Raw genomic sequence first — 21,230 nt, forward strand, 5'->3', positions numbered from 1 at the left:
AAAGATAAATCAGAAATTGATCTGAGGGAGACTTAATGTTTATCATATTGGTGGAAAATGTCACCAAATATTACAAAACAAAAAATGAACTGAAATGTGATCCCCATGTAGAACTGACAAATTTGAGTTTCTTTCCAATAAAGCATTTTTTTGACATTTCACTAGAAACATATGTGTTGAAATGAATTGAAATTGAAATCTAACTCCTGTTTAAATTTCTCTTCTATTCAAATAAAAAAACCCACACAATATTTCACCAAGGCCTTGGAACAGCTTTATGGTCACTGATTTACAGTGTACTGTATTCAATATGAGCACTGCGGAAAAAGCTCATGCCGTGCATATCTTGAATGAAGAAACAAGTTTTTCTCACAGAAAAAAAAAGAGCTTACCCCCGCTTCCATGTAGGGCTTATGAAAGTCTTTCACACATGCCATTGTCAGTTGGTGGGCACCTTACAATACACAAAGTGCCTTACAATGCCATGCATTTTTACAGTCTTTTGGGTCAGTTTGCCTCTAGGCCTTTGCCTAGGTACACTGTCCAAATCCTTAGTTTTAGAAATTCAAAACTTTAATGCAAACGTAAATCCACAGGCGCCAAAGATTCTATATTTAACAGCATTTCATTTCACTGTGAAGTTCTGTCATCTCCCATGTCTGTCCGAGGAAGGGCTGACTTCTTCTTCTGCGTAGCCGCTGCTGTCTGACTGCATGCTGTCCCCCCGGACCACCAGGCCTACACAAGGACACAAATACTCAGTCAGTCAGCATCTAGACTTGCGCGTACCAATGCACAAATTCACACCTGCAGTCTGACCTCAATGCACAGATGCATATATACGGTCTCACTCACAAGCACACCTGCACAATGACCTGTATACGCATGAGCCTGTTAGAGCCAGAATTCCCCTTCCCCCTGATAAATGAATGCTCATGCACACACAACATACACACAATTTCCACATAAATATGTATAAACTATAAACCACAATTCCTCATACATGTCATGTCTGACCCCAAAACAAGAACAGTGAGCACAAAGTAAAATATTCAGGCTCAGCAACAAATCTTGTGCACATACAAATTTCTTTATACATTTTCACTCAACAAACATTCTTGAGCAACTGCTGAGAGACAGTGTGATGTGCTTTATAGCGGTGTGCTTGTTACAGTAAACACACCCTATTCTTCACACATTTACAAGCGTTTTAACAGGGTGGACACTGTTTTTGGTGTGAATGGGTTTAGCAATGCGGTGACCACACCAACTCTGCCAGTCAGCACGCTATTAAGAGTTCTCTGAACAACCGCTGTTTTGAAACTGTACAAAGTCAGGTTCCTGGGAAATAAAACTTTGGTGTGCCAAAAGTACAGTTCAAGCTACTGCTTCTGAACTGCTGCTGTACGCATGAACAAAATATCACAACACATTGCAGTCAAAATGAAGTATCAAACTACCTTTGTATTGATGCTTTGCTGACAATGGTGAAGTTGCTGTTCTCGTAGTTTCTGATTGTCCAAAATCTTCCTCTCCTGCACTATGCACCTATTCAGAAAAATGGCATTAGGTAATATCACATATTGCATACAAGGTGTACCATGTCAGTGTGTGTGCTTGTCTGAACCTGTCTCTGTGTCTGTATGTTTGCATGTTTGTATGGCATAGTGTATGTCTGTTTCCACTCTTACATAACTAGTAGACCATATCATGAGGTAATAGATTCCATATATGCATGTGCAGTACTACTGTTATATCAGCATACCTCTTCCAGCTCAAAGGAGTTAACCGGTTGGAGGCTATTGGAGATGTGTCCCACGGCTTGATGTTTCAGCGGGTTCAGGTACCGGCTGCTCCCCTGGCTAAATGACTGCTGACAAGTCTGGACAGGTGGACTGCGAATGGAATCCGGTGCGTTCGAGGAACAGGGAGAGACATCATCACCCTCCCAGCCGGTCACAGTGATGCGATATGGGGTGTATCTACCGTTGGGGGCCAGGGAAGGAAGTAATCTGGAAGCACCCGCCTGTCCAACTTCGCCTGAACAGGCATCGTCTCCTGAGCCTGAGTAAGACTCCTCAGCCTTGGAGATGGCAGTTGGGTTTCCAGCACCCTTGTTTGCTAACTGTCCACTGGCTGTATGGGGCTTTTGTGACACAGAACATGATCTATCAGGACTGCTGTCTCTCTCAGAGGAGATATGAGGTAAACTGTTTGGTTCAACACCGTGAGTCTGTTGACAGCAGAAGGGCACCTGGTGTATGCTCTCGACTATCTGTGGGCAGATTACATCATAGGTAACCTTGGCAACAGGGATCAAGTCAGCTGGCCTTGTGTTTTCATTTTGAGCCGCGTCACAGGCCAGACTTTGAGTTAAGCCACAGTCCAGTTCTGGCTGACAAGGAAAAAAGTGGTGATCCGTTTCTATCACAGTTTGTCCTGATAATGATGACGCTAGAGATGTTCTTAAGCTGTGAGTCCTGCTGTCAAGGTCTGTTGGTTTGTTCCCATCAACTTCAGCCATATCTGTTTGTTTACTGCCCTGCATGTCCTTATCGCAGACTTTATTACCATGCTGGAGTGTGCCTATGTCCACAGCGGTCTGCTGTGTTTGCTCCACTGGCCCATTGTCACAGCATTTATCTCCATCCCTGATTGGACTAATATCCACAGTTGAACTAGTCCCATTATATTCCCCTAAATCCAGTTTCTTAGAAGTCCCTGTCTTGGCTTTGTCCAAGACTATACCCACAAAGTCAGGGAGGCTGGACCTTTTCCTGGGTGAGGGCTGTGGAGAGGTGGAGTCCGACCCGCGAGGAGAGCCTGTGTACAGGCACATCTTGGAGACGGTGTCCTTCAGCCTCTCCACCGGAGAACGCGGCTCACTGCGAACGCTGCTCCTGAAGCGTCCCATCCTCTCCACAGGAGAGGAGAAGGTAAACTCTGGTGGGGCCAGTTTCTGGAGAGGGGTGCGGGACACATGGGAGTAGAGGGAGTACAATGCATTGGCCATCGCTGTGAGCACTTCCACCTGTCTGAAACGACCTGTGGAAAGAATAAAAGGTAAATTAGTACTGCTGAAAAGGTGCTCATTTGGTCAGGCTTAATCTCACCAAGTGCCACAGAGGGAACTTCAATAAGGAAGGAAAGGGTAAAAGGGGGCAAAGATTAAACATTAATTCTACATCCTTGAATTATTTCACAGTATCACACTCAACACAATCTTAGAGTCATTCATGTGACACAGATATCCTTCATATGTAACTTGTAGTACAGCGCTTCACACCGATACATCAGTGGTCTTACTGGCAAGAGAGAGGCAGGGATCCTCCTCACGTATCCGCCGAAGCTGTGACTCCAGGAAGAGCCGGAAGTTGATCCCCTCGACCTGGGAGGGGAAGGTGAAGAAGCGGGTGGGGATGCGCGCAGTAACCTGTGGCTCATCACAGCCAAAACCCAGCTGGTACAGTGTGTCCTCTGCATCCTCCGAACACAACTGCAGGACCTCAGAGACACTAGTGAGAGAAAGAGAGAGAGAGAGAGAGAGAGAGGGGGGGGGGGGGATACAAATGAAGATCATCTTTCAGTTCATTTATTCTGGCATGTGTATTATCCTTATAATGAAAACCTCATAATAATAATATAAGAATAACCATTATTTATAGACCACCAGTGCTTTACAAGATAATTAAAAATGTGACCAATAAAAAAAAATGTGAACAACAAATAAAGGAGAAAAAAGAAAAGAAAATACTAAATGGCAAATCCAATTCAATTAAAATATAAAGACCATTGTTCTAGTGAAAGGAAGCCTAAAATGTGCCATTTTAAGTGATTTATTAATGCTCGATGACCCTCAGTCTTCAGTTTAGACCTATAATACAACTCTCAAGTGTGTTGAAGCCTCACCTTGAAGTCGTTTTACTGGTGGAGGAGGAGAGGCAGCTGGAGGTCATGCTGTGGCCCAGGCTCAATGACGGCAGACTCAGTTCCTGACGAGGCGTACTGTAAAACAAACAAGACAGGGGCACATCTGAAAGCTCATAATGCATTTAACGTACAAGATAGTATGCAGCAGAAATAGCCTTGACACATTAATCTCAATAAATAATGCAACACACATAGTCAAATATGACAACATCAACAGTTGGCTAATATAGCTGGTGTTGAACTTACAAATGCTCTAAATAAGTATACTCAAAATACCTACTAAGTAGTGAGCAGTATGAGCTTTCAGACACAAGAATGTATTCAAAGACCAGTCAGCTGATGAGCAAACTCAAAGCCCTACTTTGTCTTTGCTTGCCTTTTGAGTGCAGAGGACAGCGATTAATAAAAGGCTTCTGTACAACAAAACTTATTAAAGGACCACTATATGAGTGACATGGGAGTTTTGGAGGTTTTCCAAAGAGGGGAGCAGCAGTTGAAAAATAATGAAAGGACGTCAGAGTAATTTACTATACTTTACTATAGAGTGATTCCTATGGGAATAGCATGACACAAGGTTGGCCACTGACCTGGTGAGTCTGCTGTTCCGTGGTTTGGCTGGAGGAGGCAGTGGGAGGCTTCATGGTCAGCACAGAGTGGGAAGGAGAAAAACAAACAGTCAGGGCTTTGAGCTTTCTTTACTGTTGACGCAATCAATTCAGAAGCTCTGTTGTCTTCAAATGTTCTTAAAAAATTGAAAAAATATCTCTACGTGAAGGGCCTTGTATCCGATCTACAATAAAAAACTCTTGTTTCATGTTGTTTTATCAGTTTTATTCCATTGTCAATAGCTATGGCATAATGGTTGCTACTTACCCCACTTTGGATTTAATTCCTCCAACATTTAATGCAGAAGCTGTAACAAAGAACAAATTTCAGAATGGAAGAGGAATGTGTTGATTTATATCTATATGTCTCTCATTTTCACAGTTTATGTGTGAGCGTGCGCGCGTGCAAATGTGCGTGTGCATATGTTTGTGTGTGCGCACGTGTGTGTGTTTGCAAGTCTGTGTGCATGTGTATGCTATGCTTGCCTACTCTTCGAAACAAGATTTGGTCGGGTTGCCTTGGTGAAATTTGAATGAACCTGATGGCATCTTCTAGCCAGACTAACTCAGATTTTTGCTTTGTATATCACCAGCTCAATCACAAAGATATAGAGATAGAGAGCAGGTGTTGTTGTAGAAGCGATCCTGTAGCTCAGTGGGTAGAGAATGGCACTAATGCCGTCAGGGTTAGGGGTTCGATTCCCAAAGAGGACACCAAATCTATGCACTTGTTGTACTGTACTGTGATGCTTTGGGTGGATGTGTCCGCCAAATGGCATATGTTAAACTAGAAGGCACAAGGAAAGTGCAAACCTCCACCTTTCTGTAACACCCAAACACATCATTTCTATCACATACATTTTAAGTTAAATTGATTTTTTGACCCTGCAAACATGCCCATAGGATTTGGAATCAAGTCTCTATCTCTGTAAGTTTCATACTATCATATGGCTACAAAAAGATAATTGTCCAATGGCGGGAATACAAGATCTGGATCACCAGATCACCCAGCGCCTATCTGTCCACAAAATTTCATGGAAATCCAGAATATGTTTTTGAGATATCCTGCTGACTGACAGACAGACACAAACTGACAGGGGTAAAACATCCTCCTGCAGAGGTAACTATGTATGGTCCTGATGCAATTGTAGTTACATTTCATGAGTCCCACCTTACCATTTATCAAAAGTGACAAACAAGGACTTCCCTTCCAATGCAGTTACACAACAGTTCCTCTACATGCAAATACCTTCTTATTACAAATTATTTGTGACATTGCAGGTTAAAGTGAGATATTACGACTGATATGCAAAAGCCGGCTCTGCAACACATTTGCATGGGACGTGAAAATGTGATAACAGGAGATTATGAAGATGTGCATGCTGCCACAAAAATTTGACTTGCTGTGATTCTCACATTATTTCTCTTTTCTGTTTGTCTCAATGGTCTATCTGTTGGTGTCTGTCTGTCTTTCTCTTGAGTGCCCATGTGTGCCCACATACACACACACACACACACACACACACACCAATACCAGCACAAGCAAAAACAAAACAAACATAAGTTGGAGCGGAGATAAAAAAAGAAACATGCATATTTCATTTTCCTACAAGGTTATTTCCTCCTTCGTTAGTTTCCTTTGTGTGTGTGTGTGTGTGTGTGTGTGTGTGTGGGACAGCTCCTACTCACCATCAGCACCAAGACTCAGGTCATCTTCAAAGCTGTTGCTGGCTTTCAGCATAGACTCTAAAGAAAGAACACACAATCAAATATTTCACTTTTAAAGAGTCTTCATATCACAGTTATTATTGTGCAACCCTACACCCAAGAACAACCAAAGTCCATTTTGACTTTTCCAGATGGCCAATGTTTAAAATCTTGCTATCTTAAGTTTCACTGGTGTGTGCATTCATAGCTGAAGACAGAAGAGATTGTGTACTTTCCAAAGATGTGTAACATTCACAGTCCATCACCTTTTTTCTCACTTAGTCACTTTTTTTCACTATGAATAAATGAATAAATTACCTATTTTTGCATCCAATGAGCCTCAATAGTTTTTGTCAGTGTGCGGGCTTTTTCTGATTACATAATAACATTCACAGTCCAAATGATTTTGGAGTTACTAGATGCAACTGCAAGTATATTCACAGATTTTGAAATGGACTTATACGGTTATTCATCACCAGGCTTGTTGCCAGACTAGGCTTCTGTGATAGTTTTCAGTTCAGACTTACCAACACTCAGGTGACTGGAGTTCTCTGAGCATGCCTCCAGCCTGTAACAGACATCCATACATTTGATGCATGAGTACCTACACACACACACACACACACACACACCTAGGTTTTCTACTTTACAAGTGTCTCGTCTGAACTATATAATTGTCATGCTTATTCTATGAAACAAGTAATTGCAAAGGCATTAACAGTCTAGTCTGGAGCACAACGGCAGTGTAGTTGCTTGTGACAATCGCTTTGATCTTTTCCCTAATCAGCTCTTAACAGCCTTCTGAATGCTGTGAACTTCCTCTTGTGGAAATGTGCACATGCTGAGCAGCACGAACGTCACGTCGGCCTCACACTTCAGCAACGCCCCAAAACTGATCTGATTATTTTCTTAGCAAATTCTGAGAACCCACATTTATCATGTCAGATCTTTTGCAACAGTCTTTCTCAATATTGTAAGCCAAGCGCAGCTTTCTGTCCAATGATAAAATCAAAATGCAGTAAATCATGTCTTTCTATGCTGACCTCCTTCCTCTAGTCAGTTTCATAACTGGAAGAGGGAACTATTATTTCCTATCTGTTTTTCTTACTGTACTATACTGCATGCTGCTTTAAACTACAAGGGAATTGGGGACCTGACTTTTAATCAACACACCATGGACCTACACAAGCACTGCCAACAGAGACTGTTCATCATCCATAAACTGCAAACACTCCATGTACAACCCCGCCACCTACTACTCCTGTACCGCAGCATAATACAGCCCATCCTGCTATATGGCCTAATATGTGAATCTACTCACTCCTCTCTGTCGCTAATAAGAACATCCTCCTCAAAACATCTCACACAGCCTCAAAACATAATTGGCCTACCAACACCCAACATCACAGATCTACACACAAAAGCAGTTCTATACGCAAAGCCACCACAGTAATCTCAGATCCAGTCCATCCACTTCACCACCACTGTCCTGCTCCCGTCTGCCATCACATTCCTTAATAACCATTCAGACTCCTGACTCACCTCCAACTACCTCTAACTGTATGCCTGGTGTGTTGTATGTTATGCTGTGAATGTATGTCTCTTGTGTTGGTGCTTCAATGTATCTATGTGTTTCATCTGTACTGGCTGCGGAAGCAAATTTCCAGGACAATAAACATCTATTCTATTCTATTCTAATTTTGAAAAAAAAATCAAAGTTCTTACAGAGAGAAAAGGTGCTTTTTCTTAAAGGGTGGTGAGCTTTGGTGTTACGAAACTGCCTCAGGAATAAGACTTTGTTCATATGTTTACATCTATATCATGACAGACGGCCATCTGTTATGTCACTCAACTTGACAGATCTTCAGAAAGCAGAATTTATCAACTAAGTGAATTCAATGCATCCTTACATTGTATGGTGTATGGGTACAACCTAAAAAAATGAATTGTTTCTTGGGACTGTATAAACTTTGTACACCTATTGTTTTTGAGAAGCGTGCTCATCTAAGACTATTGTGCAGAAAAATGCTGTGGCTACCTCACATATCATTCTTCCTGGAACACACCTGACCTCAGACAGTTTCCATTCGCTAGCTGCTGCTGTTGTTTGTCAAGCCAGTTTCCAGTGACTGTCACCTTGCCCTTTAGTGCCTCTCAGAGTCAGTTCTCGAAAGTTATCATCTTTGAAAAACCAAAGCCACGCAAGCTGACTCACCCGCAACCCAGGAGCCAGCTCTCAATCTTTCCTGTGGAGCATCCTGTGGAAATCGCAGAAACATTAAAAAAAACAAGCTTTGTGAGCAACGTTCACAAAATAAACACCTCTTCTTATTCTTACACCCTATTTCTCTCAGCTGTTTTTTTCATAAATATACATATAGAATTTAGGAAGAATGATATTATGAAAAGTGGGAACCCCTGCATGTCCCCTATGTCTAAACAAAGAAGTGATCAGAATTTGTAAATCTGGACCACTTTTCAACTGGATCACTTTATATGTATACAGTATACAGTATGAAGAGTTTTGTTCCAAAATGAGAAAAATGACACCCACTCTCCCATACTCACTAATGGCATGAACGTTGTCATCATAAGGCATTTGCTTATAAATTAGTTTCTTTTTTGAGGACAGAATCATTTATGTTTTTCAAATATTTCCTGATGAATTTCAGAATGGATATATAGCGTTTTGGAATGAAACCTGTCAAATAGAGTATTTGTAATATAAATGAAAGTGATGACAACATCCTCAGTGGGGACATTATCTGTACACCCAGTGGAGCCTCCCAGTATTCAACTAGTTGATAATGGGGATGCCAAAGCCCCTCACCCGAGCTCAAATCACTGTAAATTGTAGAGACTGGACAGACGTGTGGCAAGATTCCTCACATACTCCTATAAGTTTGAACTGACCGTCTGAGAAGACATCGTCATCTGCTATAGAGGCCTGGGAGGCGAAGGGGAGGTCGCCCGGTGGGTCTTGAGGGTCCGACTCCTCCAGGGTGAGCCACTGCCGGCTGCTGTGGATCCAGGCTCGGCGCCTCACTGTGGAAGAGGGGCTCTCCATCCCCTCGGCTCACAGGAGGACAGGGACCATTGGGCTGAAGCTGCAGACGCACGACGACAGTGCCTGGGAGGAAATGTGGAAAATATAAATTAGGGTTCGACTGATGTGTGTTTTTGAAGGCTGATATACCGATATGTTTAGACTGAAGTCACCGAAAGCCATTTTCATGGGTGGAAGAGCCATTGACACTGCACTTAGACTATCATGTGACACTAAAACTCTCCACTGAAACCCAGACTAATGAAATTCTTCTGTGAGGATTAGCAGCTCTTTAAGACGTGATGACCCACCACACATATTCAATGGTAGAGAAATCTTTGGGATAGGTACAAAACTGTCTTCAAATGAGGAATGAATTCACAAAGAACATTATTAAACAGTTAACTAATAAAACGTGCAAAGAGAATACCTTTTTATTGCAGGTTTTACAAACTGTTTTAGTGTAGCTCATGTTTCATATTTGCGGTGGAAGACAATCACTGGTCCATATGTGATATTTAGTAAAACACCAATGTATCAAATGAGCCCATAAAAAAGTGCACAAGAACACCAACACAAAAAGGCAGGCAGACATATAAACACAGATACAGACAGACTGACAGACACAAGCCATGAAATGAAAACGTATGGGAATTGACAAGTACTGATCAATATTAGGCTTTATCTAATCAATAACTATCTGCAATCCCTATATATAGTTCATCCTTTACTGTTTATGAAGAACCCCCAAATAATATGTGATTGAATTCAAACAAATATATTTACAAGACATTAGAGTATTCTGGGCGGTTTAGAGAAAGACCATTTGAGCAGATGAACAGTAAAAAAAAAAAAAAAAAAAAAAGGCGAGCATAATGTTGGTGATGATATTGAACGAAACTCTTCTTTAAAATATCACCTCCTTAAAAAGATGTTTCACAGTTTTGTAGATAGGAAACTGCCACTTTGAAATTAGAATGAACAGCGTGTTGTGTGATTATAAAAGTCTTTATCAAAATGTTTTGATTTAGAGAAAAATACCTAATTAATGAAAACGCACAGAAAGAAATGCACAACTTTACCTTTATCGGCGCAGGTTTCAGTTCTGAAGCTGTGCTGCTCTTCTCGTTTCCTGTTCTCACAGGCTGGAAGTTACACTATCTGATCAATCTAAAGCAAACTAAAGCATCTCGAGTTTATCCTACATCCAGCCTGCTTTTAGTAGAAGAATTCACGAAACGACACATGCCCCGTATTTTCCTTTGAAGCATAATCAGCTATGTGTCTGGTTGGCTTTGCGCGCAAATAGCCTACATGCGAGATGATGCACAAGTAGGAAGTGAAGTGCTTTTGCATCTCATCAGCAGTAAGACAGCTATACGGCGTGGGCAGCCGCTGCGACACATCCTGCAACAACAAAAGCCCGACAGTCTCGATGAGCAGGTTGGAAACATCAGTCGTTAAAGTTCAGACAGCACTAGGGATAGAGCAGGTGGGGGGGGGGGGGGGGTAAAATGGGTAAACTATGTCCTCCAGTCAGCCATCATCATAAGGCTAACCATCACCAATAGAAATACTTTTTTTTTTTGTTTTTTTAATATCTAATAATAATTCCAAGCATTTAGTCTCTTCCCTGCTTACTGGATTTATAGTGCCTTGGACATTGTGTATACAGGTCAATGGTTTACTTTTCAATCTTAGTCTCATTTGATTCCTGTTCCCTATGAGCACCTACAAAAGGAGGTCAAAGGACATTACTTTTTCTTAACCCACAAGAGCCCCAAGTGTTACTTCTGTCTGTCACATTATAATAGATGTTTTATTTTGATTTACATCAACTAAAGATTTATGCCAGCCTAAAAAAAATTGAATTTATGTGGGTTTACCCTCCACTATACATCCCTAGGGTCAGAATAACATAATAATAATAGTTTTAAATTAAAGCCTATGGCTAGCCTATATCAAGTTTTTCGTCGGCTAGAGGAGTAGGCTATAGGCCCTATTTCAGTTTTTGAACTGTATAGGCCTAGGGCTACAGACTATCCTGCTGCCTCATTACGCATGGACCCCGTCTTACTTGTTACACTACATTTTGCATATAGGCAAGACATTGACACATCACGATTAAGTCGATTTTTACACTCACAGACTTGAGGAGGAAGCAGTCAGAGAAAGCAGAGATACAGGGAACATTTCTTAGATGACACACTAGGTCACTATTCACGTAGGCTGTTTTTGTGTTTTACCACAACTATGCAGTCAGGGTAGGCTATTCACATTTTTACTGACTATAAAATATTTGCGTAGGCTTAACATACTTTTTGCACTACAAACTAGGCTATCTATCTCATCTATCACATGTCCTTTCAGGCCATGGATAGATAAATTATATACTGCAACAATATATCAATTGTGGCCTTATTCCAAGTTCTGTAGGCTTGTGTGTGTGAGAGAGGGGGAGAGGGAAAGACAGAGAGAGGGGGTGGGGTACTATGAAATACCATAACTTAGTTTTCCTTGCTTGAGTTCACTTCAAACAACTTTGGGTGGGTGGCAGCATATACTCTGCCTGGCTTGGGGACTCCACCCTCCGTCCAGAGGGACCTCCTGTTTACACGGGCACATGTGCTGCCACACTGACAGCCCCTTACACATCCCAGTAATAAAAGCCCTCCCACCCGCAAACCATTTTCTCCTCCCAGCGCGGTCACAGCCAGTGCCTGTGATGGGGTCCCGTCTTCTCCACCCTCATTCCTCCCCCGCTCACCGTTTCCCAGCCCACAAAACGCCGCCAGGGAGTGGCCAGCGGCCACGGAGGCAAGACTTAAAACCCCAGTTTGCCTTCCTTCCCTCCCTCCTCGGCATCCGAAGTTAAGACTCGACCCTTACACAAGCTTACATTGTTGAGCGATAAGACAAAATCAGAGATGGAACAAGGGCAAACTTTATTATTTACATGAGGGTTTGGGTTTACTCATGGCGCCTTTTTAGAGGAAAAAAACAGAACTGTCGTCAACGTCACGTCAATCATACTAAGTGGTACAACCTACCTTTTGCTTGGTCCCGCCCAATTCTCCGCCCGTGGTCCAATTACATTGGTTAGTTGCTGTGCTTTGACAAAAACAATAATTCCCATTGGACTGAGGCAACAATCCCTCGCAAGTAGCTCCTCCCGGGGTGCGCTTCTTTTAGTTTATCGGAGTACTTCACTTAAATTCAAAAGTGACCTGAGATGCTGAGTTTCCTCACCCGGTGCCGGCAGCCAAAATATGTAATTCAAACAATAAAAGGTTCATGTGCTTCTGTACTAACTATCCTGGGGTTCATTCCATTTTGGCGTGTGATTTGTGTCTTTGACTTGTCAGAATCCAGTAGGGCGGTTTTTGCGGCTAGCTTCAAATTATTGTATACCGGTATTAACCAATATTAACCAGTTGTTAATGTACTTCCAATTAAAAATTATGTTACAGGCCCCTTGCCGACTGAAAGGCCTATGTACAGGAAATAAATTAATGTTTATTCATGCTTTCACCCTGCATGCCATTGGGGAAAGGGGAAATTAAAAACTTGGATAAATAACGTATTGAGCACCGTGACACCATCTTGCTTCTGTTGTTATTTATTTATTTTACACGCATTGTGTGTCTGTGTGTGTGTATATATATTGTTTTTGTAATGTACCTTTTACCTTTATAGGCTATTTCCTGTTCACTGTTCGTGCTCCGCTCCTGAGTAGGCTACAGAGGTTTCCAAAACAAACGCACCCATCTTTCTCCTTCATAGGGAAGCCCAGCAAGTTTGTGTGAAGTTGTGAAAAGTTGTCAACCAGAAAAAGAGCCCGAGAAACTCCTCCCGTCTTGAAATTATGAGCAGTAAGTGAACTTTTTTACTCAGTAGCCTGTTGCAGTGAACACAGCAATAAGTAAACGGTTAGAAATGAAATTGAAGTATATCATTTAGATGTCAATGTTGTCTTAAATATGATATTGTACGTTTTATAGCTAGCTTCTCAAGCAGTTTAAAAGTACCCTACTTCTTAATTGTCGGTAGTTAGCTAACAATATTTAGCCAACTAGCTAACTCTTAACAGTAACGTAACTTTTGCTAATTCTTAGCCAATTGCAACTACCTACTTACACTAACTTGGCCCGATTGCCATAAGCTAGCAACCAACTGCATCAACGCAGTTAAAGCCGTTTTTGACAATTTAGCTGACATTTAAGAATGTATTTTTCCACTTATGGCAGTTAGTTCATGCTAGCTTAGCCAATAAGCTAGCTGGCCCTTCGAACACTTGTGGCTTGGATTCCCTTGCATTTCAGCTTCTTGTCTAAATTATTTAACCATTCAATCTCCTTAAGATTGGCTATTTATCGCGTCGACCATGTGAATTGCTGTGTCTTTCCCTTGTTTAATGCAACGATTAACGTAATTGGTTAATATCTGCTGTTTTGCGGTACTGTAATACCAATGATCTCACAAACTGTTCTTCCGCAGATCAGCAGCAAGATGAAATGGCCGCTATGGAGAGCGGCGGAGGCTTCAGTCAAAAGCGAAACACAAATACACAAGTACGTTTACCGGACACGTAACTTGCACTTTGCCAGATCAGATGACGTTAGATTTGTGTATGAAAGTCAGGCGAAGATATTACCTTAACTTCCCACTGATACCCTCTGGACATACTCTATTTTTTCATCATTTGTATGATCATCTCCGGCCGTGTGAAGCCACGTAAAAGACTTGTATGTGTTGTTGATTTTCTCAAGAGCACATGTCACCGGGGTGGGGAATGGGCAGGTAAATTCGCCCACACGGGGTGTTCCCGTCAAGCCCCGCACTTCATGTGTATTTTGCTCGGCCCATTTGGCTGGCCTTGGAGGGGGTGGCTAGAGGAGTGAGTCAGTTTATAGGGCAAAATAAAGTGTGGGAGGGAGATGGGTGGGTTGGGGGAGGGGAAGCCGAGCCCGCCGCTGCTCTCGAAAAAATGTGGTCCCACCCATTCTCCCTCTCTGCCCCCCATTCTTTCATACCAGCCCACTCCCTGCGTAGTAGTGGAAAGAAACAAGATTGAGAAATTGCAGCCATTATATTATATGACCAAAAAAAAAAGTATGGGAATGCTGTGAAATGTAATATAACATGGTTGGGTAAGCATTTACAAAGCCAAACAGCCATTTTATTTTTTATTAAAATCACAATTTCACTACATTAGCTGGACAAAGATTTTCATTAAAAAGCCCAAAACATTGACTTATCTGTAAATCTTCACTTGATTTGGTGTATTTCCCTCAGTACATGAAGTTTTCATTTGTTTATGACCAAAGGCATAGAGAGCCTGATCAAGTGAGCATGTTGACAGCTGTTGAAATCTTTTTTTTTTTTTTTTTTTAAGTCCACATCTGTTTTAAATGGAAAGCATTTTGTAATTTCCCCTTTTTCCTATTCTTGTCTTTGTCCCTTTCCTTTCATTTATTCTTTTCCCAGGACTCACAGCAGCCATCTCCTCTTGCCTTGTTGGCAGCCACATGCAGTCGAATCGACACCCCAGGAGAGAATGATTCACCTGCCGACCAACAACAACCAAACCAGCTGGACCTGAACCAAGGCGTTTTGACCTCCACTGCCAACGGCTGGCAAGTTGTCAGCATCCAAGCATCCTCAGGCACCAACACCATCCCCACTGACTCCTCAGTGGTGATGACAGGAGGAGACATAGGCAAGAACAGACAGGTGCTGTCACCAACGGCAGCTGCTGCAGGCAATCAGGGACAGCAGCAGCCACAACAGTATGTAGTAGCCCAGGCTCCAACATTGCAGGGTCAGCAGGTGCTCACTACCTTATCAGGCATGATGCCCAACATTCAGTATCAGGTAATTCCCCAGTTCCAGACAGTGGATGGCCAGCAGCTGCAGTTCACCCATGCTCAGCAGGATCCTGCTGTATCCGCTGCTGGAGCGGGGCAGCAGTTTCAGATAGTGTCCTCTCCTAACGGCCAGCAGATCATAACCACGGCCGGCAGAGCAGGCGGAGCAGGAAACATCATAACTATGCCCAGTCTCATACAGGGAGCCATCCCCATACAGAATCTAGGTTTAGGTAATAGTGTGTTGCAAAACCAGCCCCAGTTCCTGACTAACATGCCTGTATCCCTTAACGGAAACATCACTTTGTTGCCAGTCAGTGCTGGAACGGGTGGTGCAGGGGGAGATGGGAATGGTGGAGGGGATACAGGGGCAAACCAGCAGCTCATACAACAACAGCCGGTGTCTTCCAACAGTGGGTACCTCACCGGTGTGAGCACTGTGACCACGCAAACCTCCACTTCTTATGGGATGACCCAGACGCAAAGCAGCAATGGAGCTGTGACGGGGACATTTCAGCAGAATACAGCTGCTTTGGGTGTCCCGATACAGCCAGACAACAGAGATGGGCAACAGCCGCAGCAGATCCTTATCCAGCCCCAGCATCTTATCCAAGGCGGAACACCCCTCCAGACCATCCAAGCCAGTACTGTCTCGACCGCAGGCGGTCAGGTATTTGCTGCTCCAACACTCAACCAGGATGGGCTTCAAAACCTTCAAATTATGCCAAACACGGGCCCCATCCTCCTGCGCACTGTAGGCCCCAACGGCCAGGTGAGCTGGCAGACCATCCAGCTCCAGAGCCCGGCAGGAGCGCTAACACTGGCCCCAATGCAGTCTCTTCCCCAGCTGGGCCAGGCTCAGGGAGCTACCACAGCTGGAGGGGTGGCTGTCAACACAGTGCAGATCCCAGGCCTCCAGACCATCAATCTCAACACACTCAGCGGCTCAGGACTGCAGATGCACCAGCTGCAAGGGGTTCCCATCACCATTGCCAACCCTGCAGGTCAGTCTTTTGCTTTTAATCTCATGTTTCTAAACATTTTGAGCTGTCCTTGACCCTGGAAAGCTCCAAATGGCCCTTGTGTGTAAAAGTGCCGTATCTGTGCCTAATGATCTAATCCACAGGCAGGCTAGTGTCACTATTTGTAATTTGTGTTAGTTTCTATATTGACTTTAATTTTGTTTTGAAGTTCCATGTTCATTTTCACTTTTCAATTGGCATTTGCCACTTTTTGTTGCTACTTTTCAGAAATGTTCCATGTCACTCTCATTTTGGCTTTGACCAAAAGACTAAAACTGTAATTCATTTTTGATTATTTTATTTCATTTTAGTTTGTTTTTGAGACGGATTACCAGGAGTTCAAGTTCAAATATTAGGCTATTGTATTCTTATATTTGTACTGTGATGGACCAGCTGGCAGTTGTACTGAGTAAATATCTGTGTGCTTTACATAATTAGGTTTGCGTGGTGTCTATAATTAAGTTATTCTTTTCCCATTATTTGCTCTGAAATTGCAAAGCATCTTATTCTTATCTCTGGATTTGATCTCTTTCCCACTTGGTGTGTCAACTTCACTATACTGGTTCAACCAGTTCAGCTGTCGTGACTATCAGGTTTCTGCCCAGTGTTTACTTGAGTTCTTTGTGTAGTCTAGTCTATGTATTTTGAATCTCTTGATTTTTCTTTTTTCAGTGACACAGCATTTTCTCAGACTGTGGTCACTTTTAAACGTAGTTGGGGTTGGCTACAGTATCTGTGTCATAGAAGGGGTGTAACTTGACCCCTCCCATCATGCAGCAGTCTTTATCATGTCTAAAGCCTTCTCCAGTTCTTTCATTGGCACATAAAGTGAGTCCCTCCCATTAAGTTCATGCCTTCCAGTCTCCATTTTGGCAAATGTTTACATTTTGTTTACATTTGTTTAATATTATGTCTGTCTCATCTATTACCGTATTTAGTGCACATAATTTGCTCAGTTATCCATGTTAAAAAATCATGTGCTTTCCATTGGCCATGCAGCACTCTTCATGTCTGGAGTTCATAAGTACAAAGCTGTTCATTTTCTCTTGCACAGTGCTGGCAGTATACAAACATTTATGCTAAACATTTAATCTTACATAGTTGCTAATGCCTGTAGGAATCGGCCTATCCAGCCTATGGCCATGTATTATTCAGTATTGATCATATTCAAATACTATTTCGTAGGGATGCACCAATATATCAGCAGAGATCTGTATCGGCCATTATCAGCTTTAAAAAGCAATATCAGTATCGGTCTGATATTATTTTTACTGCCCATATTTGGCCGATTGTGGAATTGGCATTTTATGAACTATTAACTATTAGTGTGTCACACTCATAAAACTAACATGGTCTTTTATTTAAAAACCACTTGATTATCTGAAGATCAGCATGTCTGAAAACCTTAACCTGTAAGATTCTTACAAAAATGCATATCTGTATCACCCGATATGGGTGGGAAAATATTTGATATCGGTAATGATTGGATAGTGTTTTATTCCTAGTCTTTATCATTCTGAACATTGTTTTTACTTAAATATGTATAACCCAAAAAGATTTGAAAAAACATTCTTGTTTAAATGGACAGTTTCACACTCTGGGCTGTTTTCTCTGTCACCACTGCAGGAGAACAGGGGTTGCACACAGGTGGAGAAAGCTTGGATGATAGCACAGCCATGGATGACGAGGACATAAGTCCGCCACCTCAAGGACGACGTAACCGGAGGGAAGCCTGTACCTGCCCCTTCTGCAAGGATGGAGAAGGACGGTATGTCATTGAACTCGCCACATTAACTGTTTTATGGCTGCCTTCTCGGCCAAGCAGACAATACATTAATATGTCTATTTATAACTCACTTATTTACAAGGTGATAAATATGGCATCCTTATGCTTTTCAGAATGTAAATCAGATTACAAACGGCCATACATTTTTCTTTGTTCTTTTTTCATCTGCTATTCTGATAGTTCTTAAGAACTATCAGTCTATGAATAAGATAAAGTTGGAATGTATGACCTGGTTCTCTGGTAATTAAATAGCCATATAAATATACCGTAGCTAAAATGTAGGGACCTCTGTGCCAAGAGATACGGACTTGTGAAACTATTACCAGCGAAACAAACCATGCATTCCCCTTTCACTTGGTTCTTAGTCTACTCACATACCAACTGAATATCACATGGGGAAAAAACAGGAATTTTTTTACTTCAGTGTGTGGTGCGTAACATCAAGTAAAACTAATTTCTTAATGCCGCTCTTTTAGCAGTGACCCAAGTAAAAAGAAGCAGCACATTTGTCACATCCCTGGCTGTGGGAAGATCTATGGCAAGACATCCCACCTGAGAGCTCACCTCCGCTGGCACACGGGAGAACGGCCCTTCGTCTGCAGTTGGTCTTTCTGTGGCAAACGATTCACCCGTTCAGACGAGCTTCAGCGCCATAAGAGGACGCACACAGGTGACACTCTAGGATAGGCTTGTGTGCATGGTCTAAGTCTGTTTGTCCTAACAAAAATGCAGTCCAACAGTATTAATAATCCATTTGAACCCCACAAAAACTTTCTTTTCCCTGTATTTCCCTACATTTCTGCCATGCCTATTTGACTTTTAGTAGCAACTGTGCAATCCACTATGCAATGGAATGCATAATTCCTCATAAATTAACAACTTAAACTTTGTAGCTTGCAGCCTATTCTAGTCTGTGGTGCTACTCGCTACATCTTTCTAACATTTTTTTTTTTCCCCATTCAGGTGAGAAAAAGTTCCTTTGTCCGGAGTGTCCAAAACGCTTCATGCGCAGTGACCATCTCTCCAAGCACATCAAGACGCACACGAACAAGAAAGCAGTGGCCACTGCAGCGGCTGCCACCACCAGCACCACTGTTTCGACTGACGCCGCGTCTCCTGCGGCGGGAACAGAGGCCGGCACAGGAGCGGTGGCGGCCAACGACCAGCACACCCTTGTCACCATGGAAACCTTGTCTGCGGAGAGCATAGCGCGATTAGCCAGCAGTGGAATCAACATGATGCAGGTGGACCTTCACCAAATTAATGGCAACAGCTACTGAGACTGGTGGAGGAGCAGGAGGCGGCCTTGGTGGACATTGCATTTGGACATTTAGGGTTAAGAAGGGCATGTCTGACTGCAGACTCGGAGCCCTTAAAGAGCTTCAGACGGGGGAGGTGGTCATAAATGCAACACAACAGACTCTTGTCTTTGAATGTTGAGGCCGGAAGGTGGATATTTAGATAACTGTGGCATTTATGGGTCATAGGTGAATGAGTGGTTGGATTAAAATATTGACTAGAGAAATCATTCTATCATGAAATTATAAATATTTCTCTTGAAGGGAAATGGCACTACACTGACATTTGTCCCACTTGAAGACCTAGTCTAACTCGTTGATAGTGGGGATTGCAATAAAACACAGAGACCGGCAAACTTGATGTTGAATTGCTAGCTTGCAATAATATTTTCTCTCTGCCAGCTTCTTTTGTAAAGAGAAGACTTTGCTCTTAAATCAGACCCAGGTCCTTGCTTCCAAGGCTGTGAGCTTCCCCTCTACTTGCCCTTCTTCATCTCAGGTGTTTTCTGCCCTCTCAAACTGGGCTGCTGTATCAGGCATGGGCTTCAATACGCCTCAGTTCTGACTGGCCCACATCAGCCCAGAACGCTAAAGTCCACCCTAAAACTGAATCCATATATCGCTATCATTATGATCTTGGGCAGCCAATGTTTGCTTCGAAGATTTCTCTGGTTGCTGCTTTTGGAGAGACTTATGTTCACAAATGGCACATGAACTATCCAAAATCATAGGGATAATATGTGTTAACTGTTTTAGGGTGGATTTTCCCTGGACAGTGTAGAAGAGGGCTGGAATACATTAGGTCATGACCAATGATGTCACGGCCAGAAGCACTAATCAGTGTGGGGATGTAGGTATGTAAGGACATTGAAATCCTTATGAGAATAACTCTTTCACCTCTTATTATGTAGGTACACACATTCAAGCCATCATGCTTTGATAAGTTTATCATAGCAAAAACAACCTATTTAGATTTTTTTTTGTATGTATATATATTTTTTTCTAATGTGTAAAGGCTACAAAAATTCTTACCATAGGAAGGATCATCTTACGTGATTGCAAGAGATTGCCTTTCAGTTGTATGAGCCTCTCATGCACAATCAATTTAAACTTATATTATCACTTTTATATTAATGTAGATTTAATTTGTAAACTCTTGAGCCTTTCTGCCATAGAGTTATGTATGTGTTCTATACAGTCCAGATCTTCCCAGTACAGTTTTTCTGTGGTATGCTTATCATCTAAGCTCAACTTTGCCTAGCAGTCATTGAGATCAGTTTCAAGGTTTTTTTTTTGCTCCTTTCTGTGGATACTTTACTTTCTTGTTTAGTCCTATCAAGTCAGAGTGAAGCATTTTGTAATTTTCATGCCCAGACAGCATAAATATTTAAGCTCAAACCAAAGGTTCAGATTACTTTTTTATAAGCGAAATTGTTAAATCTTGTCCTTAGTACATGAAGTTTCTTTGTAACAATTTCGGCTTTTGTAATGCAGATGTTAAAATTCTAACTGGAAAGATCCAGCTTGAGGCAAACCACGGATGCACATCTTTTTTTGTCCAAATAAATGTAAGTTGCAAAATATATGTAAGGGTCAGGGGTTTTCTGAAAAGAATTTATGCTTCTCATCACTGTTGAAATTAATATTTTGTCTGCTTTAAGTTCAGAATGACTACTTTATTTGAGAAAGGTATGCATTATAATTTGCATCATGTCAAACAACATTTGTTTAAAAACTTATCCTTTCAAACTCTTTAGACTAAGTTCATCAGACAACAAGTGCCCTTATGTATCATGTTTTTTTTCCATTTTAAATAAGGGATATTTTATATTGTGTGTATACTACTACTACAAATGCCAACAGCTGGATTAAAATTATGAATACAATACATTGTCATCTCTGTGCAAACGTATGTCTCGTTCTAACAAAGAGAACCATCAATCAGTTAATCAAAAACTAGTTTATTCAG

At 42.0% G+C, this 21,230-nt stretch overlaps 3 protein-coding genes across 7 annotated transcripts in view; 2 read left to right on the forward strand and 1 right to left on the reverse strand.

The window, feature by feature from the left end:
- The window catches only part of prr13 (proline rich 13), a 116,420-nt gene that overhangs the window by 76,245 nt on the left and 18,945 nt on the right, over positions 1-21,230 (forward strand). The gene's annotated exons all lie outside the window — the stretch shown is intronic.
- On the reverse strand, positions 112-14,004 carry tespa1 (thymocyte expressed, positive selection associated 1). 3 transcript variants are annotated; one of them, XM_071922660.2, is made up of 12 exons: positions 13,943-14,004; positions 9,156-9,372; positions 8,458-8,500; positions 6,770-6,810; positions 6,225-6,281; positions 4,804-4,843; positions 4,518-4,565; positions 3,910-4,005; positions 3,307-3,515; positions 1,766-3,045; positions 1,461-1,548; positions 112-738 (listed from the first exon to the last, which is right to left on the reverse strand). In XM_071922660.2, exons 2-12 carry the CDS (start codon positions 9,307-9,309, stop codon positions 647-649), a joined length of 2,148 nt encoding a protein of 715 aa, XP_071778761.1. In that variant the 5' UTR covers positions 9,310-9,372; positions 13,943-14,004; the 3' UTR covers positions 112-646. The 3 variants fall into 3 exon arrangements, with proteins under 3 accessions (XP_071778761.1, XP_071778759.1, XP_071778760.1); XM_071922658.2 differs by lacking the exon at positions 13,943-14,004 and adding an exon at positions 10,371-10,597; XM_071922659.2 differs by lacking the exon at positions 13,943-14,004 and adding an exon at positions 9,719-9,761.
- Positions 13,109-21,147, forward strand: sp1 (sp1 transcription factor). 3 transcript variants are annotated; one of them, XM_071922661.2, is made up of 6 exons: positions 13,109-13,160; positions 13,786-13,859; positions 14,776-16,159; positions 17,804-17,945; positions 18,440-18,633; positions 18,927-21,147. In XM_071922661.2, exons 1-6 carry the CDS (start codon positions 13,154-13,156, stop codon positions 19,241-19,243), a joined length of 2,118 nt encoding a protein of 705 aa, XP_071778762.1. In that variant the 5' UTR covers positions 13,109-13,153; the 3' UTR covers positions 19,244-21,147. The 3 variants fall into 3 exon arrangements, with proteins under 3 accessions (XP_071778762.1, XP_071778763.1, XP_078139631.1); XM_071922662.2 differs by having other exon boundaries at positions 18,443-18,633; XM_078283505.1 differs by lacking the exon at positions 13,109-13,160 and adding an exon at positions 13,202-13,217.

The sequence above is a fragment of the Centroberyx gerrardi genome, chromosome 5 (genome assembly GCF_048128805.1).
Source record: "Centroberyx gerrardi isolate f3 chromosome 5, fCenGer3.hap1.cur.20231027, whole genome shotgun sequence".
In the NCBI taxonomy this organism is placed as follows: Eukaryota; Metazoa; Chordata; class Actinopteri; order Beryciformes; family Berycidae; genus Centroberyx; species Centroberyx gerrardi.

Excerpts from the sequence above, each read along its gene's own strand:
- tespa1 (XM_071922660.2), bottom strand. The coding sequence starts at position 9,309 with ATGGAGAGCCCCTCTTCCACAGTGAGGCGCCGAGCCTGGATCCACAGC. Across the intron at positions 6,282-6,769 it reads CTCCAGTCACCTGAGTGTTG|AGTCTATGCTGAAAGCCAGC; the intron begins GTAAGTCTGAAC and ends TTCTTTCTTTAG. Across the intron at positions 4,566-4,803 it reads GGAATTAAATCCAAAGTGGG|CCTCCCACTGCCTCCTCCAG; the intron begins GTAAGTAGCAAC and ends CTGACCATGAAG.
- sp1 (XM_071922661.2), top strand. Across the intron at positions 16,160-17,803 it reads CACCATTGCCAACCCTGCAG|GAGAACAGGGGTTGCACACA; the intron begins GTCAGTCTTTTG and ends TCACCACTGCAG. Across the intron at positions 17,946-18,439 it reads TGCAAGGATGGAGAAGGACG|CAGTGACCCAAGTAAAAAGA; the intron begins GTATGTCATTGA and ends CCGCTCTTTTAG.